Source organism: Protobothrops mucrosquamatus, unplaced genomic scaffold (assembly GCF_001527695.2).
Source record: "Protobothrops mucrosquamatus isolate PMUCROS unplaced genomic scaffold, P.Mucros_1.0 scaffold858, whole genome shotgun sequence".
In the NCBI taxonomy this organism is placed as follows: Eukaryota; Metazoa; Chordata; class Lepidosauria; order Squamata; family Viperidae; genus Protobothrops; species Protobothrops mucrosquamatus.
Genome location: NW_015387113.1, coordinates 4,200 through 7,336, shown reverse-complemented (window position 1 = coordinate 7,336; position 3,137 = coordinate 4,200). Strand labels below are relative to the sequence as shown.

Genomic DNA, 3,137 nt, shown 5'->3' with positions numbered 1-3,137 from the left:
TCACAACGGCCTCCTTAAGGGCCGCAGGGAAGACACCCTCCTGCAAAGAAGCGTTAATAATTCCCTGGAGCCAGGCTCGTGTACCCTCCCGAGCTGCCAGTACCAGCCAGGAGGGACACGGATCTAACAAACATGTGGTTGCATTCAGCCTCCCCAAGACCCTGTCCACGTCCTCGGGAGCAACAGAGTCAAACTCCTCTTGCTAGATTGAAAACTTTTTCATTGACAATTGCTTATCATATATTAAACTCTTGTATTAATTGAGACCAGGTTATGTAAAGAAATACTAATATCCATTTTGGAATGTCCTTGTATTAACATTACCATCTTTGAAAACCCTCATTTGTGCTCTTTGGAATCAGAAGTAATACCATAGCTGATGATTCTAGAATGGAATTTCTGTACTGCAGGGTCCTGTTTGTATATACACTTAAGAAATCTGACTGAATGTATCTTACTTTTTCCATTTAGTGCTGAATTCACAAGTTCAAAGAATAAAACAATAAAAATATTTGTATCACAAACATTTATAATTCTCTAACTTCTTACAGCTTATCCAAATTGGGGAAGCCTCAAGTAAAACTTACTTTAAGAACAAGAGCCCCAAAGCTTGCTAGTAATCAACTGAGTACTGGAAGATACAACTCTCGCAGTCAGCAGAATACACCTAAGCAAAATGGCTCTTCATATAAAGTTCTTGGAAAGAACATTAGAAAAACAAAATCTGCTCCTCCATCAGTGACAAAAACATTACGACTTAGCAGTCGTATTACTCGCCATAATCAAGAAATGCTGAAGGCAGAGGCATTTATAGAGTTGACCAGCCATCGAAGACAACGTAGAGGAACAAAGACAACAGACTCTACTCCAGAGAGTAGTTCTTCTGGTTCCCTTGGCTTCAGAATTATTGATGAGATGAATTTAAGGAAAGAGAAAAGCTCTCCAATATCAGTGGGGAAAAAATCACAAGATACAGATCCCCCCAAAAGGGGTAGGAAACGTCAGTCTACAGGTACATCGAACCTTTAAAATAAAATTGACTGCCAGAATAAATTTAGTTCATATTTAGTGTCACTTGGTTGTTTAGTGAAGTAGTCCAATGCTGCTTTCCATTATTAAGAACATAGAACAGTTAATTGGTGAATTTGCAAGCATAAAATTATTTATGGCAATTCTGTAGAATGCTTTCTTTGTTTGATTTGGGGTAGCTTGAATAGAAGGAGAATTCTTAACTGAATTGTTTCAATTGAGATTATTTTTATGCTTATTGATTAGCCAGCCTCATAATATTCAACATAATATATTGAAAGCAAACAAATCAGGATCAGAAAATGCTTGGAATAGCAATTATAGTTGAAAATGCCTAAATAAAACATTGTAAATTGGTGACATGAGTTTCTCTCAGGGTGGACAGTTGATAATATTTATATGATGACATTGTGATTTGCTACAGAAACCATTGATTGGTGAAACTATCTTTGTTGAAAGAATGAGCTGTGTTTGAATCAACTTTTGTGAATTTAACAAACAGCTTGAATTGAAATGAGTTAGCACAAGTGCCAGTACAACTATGTTTCCTGAACATGTTTTTCTTCATAAAATGGAACAAGCCAGGCTCAGAACAATTTATTTCTACTTATTACAATAGGGAATTATAAAAAAGTATTTTTTCTTTCTTGTATTCCAATTTTGGTAATATGGAGTCTAGTTGTATAAATAGGTATGGGAGATTGGTAAATGAAGTCTCTTTTAATTCACTTTATTTGGCTGAAACACTTGGGATTGAGTTATATCTGCCATTGTGGAAGCAAGTAATAAATGAATACTATACAATTATCCTTAGTATACTCATTTAGTAACCATGCATTCAGCAACTGTTCTAAGTTACAACAGTGCTAAATGTGGGGTTTTATGATCCTTATAATTTGGCTTTCAGTGTTCCTGTGATCATATGATTATAATTTGGGCACTTGAGAACCAATTCACAATTATGACAGCGCAGTGTTCCATGGTCATGTGATTACCATTTTCAACCTTCACTACTGACTTTTGACAAGCAAAGTCAATTGGGAAACCAATAGGAGGTTGCAAATAGTGATCACAGAAACTGTGCACACAGAATTCATCTAACAATGACAACTGTAATGGCTGCAACTGCTGTTATAAGTCAGTCATGTGATGTTACATTTAATGATTGCATTGCTTAGTGACAGGGTTGCCATTCCTAATTTCCATCATTAAGCAAAGACTATCTGTAGGCCAAAGACCTGAACAAGTTTATAAAGGTGGATATATATAAAAAAAATTATACTTTCTCTACATTTGTCTTTTTTTGATGTTCATATGTGATCCTATTATTTCAGAACCTTCTCAAGTGCCACTGAATCGGAGGACCTCAGGGCGTCAGGGTGGAGTACATGAATTATCTGCTTTTGAGCAGCTTGTTGTAGAACTGGTGCGACATGATGACAGTTGGCCTTTTATGAAATTGGTTTCCAAAATACAGGTAAATATCATCAAGAGAGTAAAAGAATGGAATTGGAAATGGGCTGGTCATTGATGGCAGGTGGACCAAGGCAGTCATAGAATGGATCCCACTTGATAAAAAGTGTCCATGAAAGAGACCTAAAACAAGATGGATCAACAACATCAGCAAGTATTGCGGGCCCAATTGGCAAAAGAAAGCTCAGGATTGTATAGGTTGGAAACATGTGGAAGATGCCTTCATCCTACAGTAGATAGACAGTGGCTAAAGTGATGAAGGAGGAGGGAGGAGGGGGAAGAAGAAGAAGAAGAAGAAGAAGAAGAAGAAGAAGAAGAAGAAGAAGAAGAAGAAGAAGAAGAAGAAGAAGAAGAAGAAGAAGAAGAAGAAGAAGAAGAAGAAGAAGAAGAAGAAGAAGAAGAAGAAGAAGAAGAAGAAGAAGAAGAAGAAGAAGAGTCAGAGTATTAAAATAATTAACTTGAATGTATATTGGAAATAATCACAAGGAGGAAAAATGACTAAATGTTAATGAAATCTGATCTTCATAAATAAGTTATACAGGGAAGGAAAATTGCAAACAAATAAAAATAATAAATTAGAAATAGGCCTCGCATAGACAAATTTAAAACCTTGTAAATTTCTTGATTATCATACT

The 3,137-nt window shown here is 35.9% G+C and overlaps 1 protein-coding gene across 1 annotated transcript in view; it reads left to right on the top strand.

Moving 5' to 3' along the window:
- The window catches only part of BAZ1A (bromodomain adjacent to zinc finger domain 1A), a gene marked incomplete at its 3' end in the record, with an annotated part of 61,093 nt that overhangs the window by 53,760 nt on the left and 4,196 nt on the right, over positions 1 to 3,137 (top strand). The window contains exons 19-20 of the mRNA XM_015819083.1: positions 552 to 1,012; positions 2,364 to 2,506. Of these exons, the coding sequence (XP_015674569.1) occupies positions 552 to 1,012; positions 2,364 to 2,506 (604 nt within the window). The remainder of the gene's footprint in view (positions 1 to 551; positions 1,013 to 2,363; positions 2,507 to 3,137) is intronic.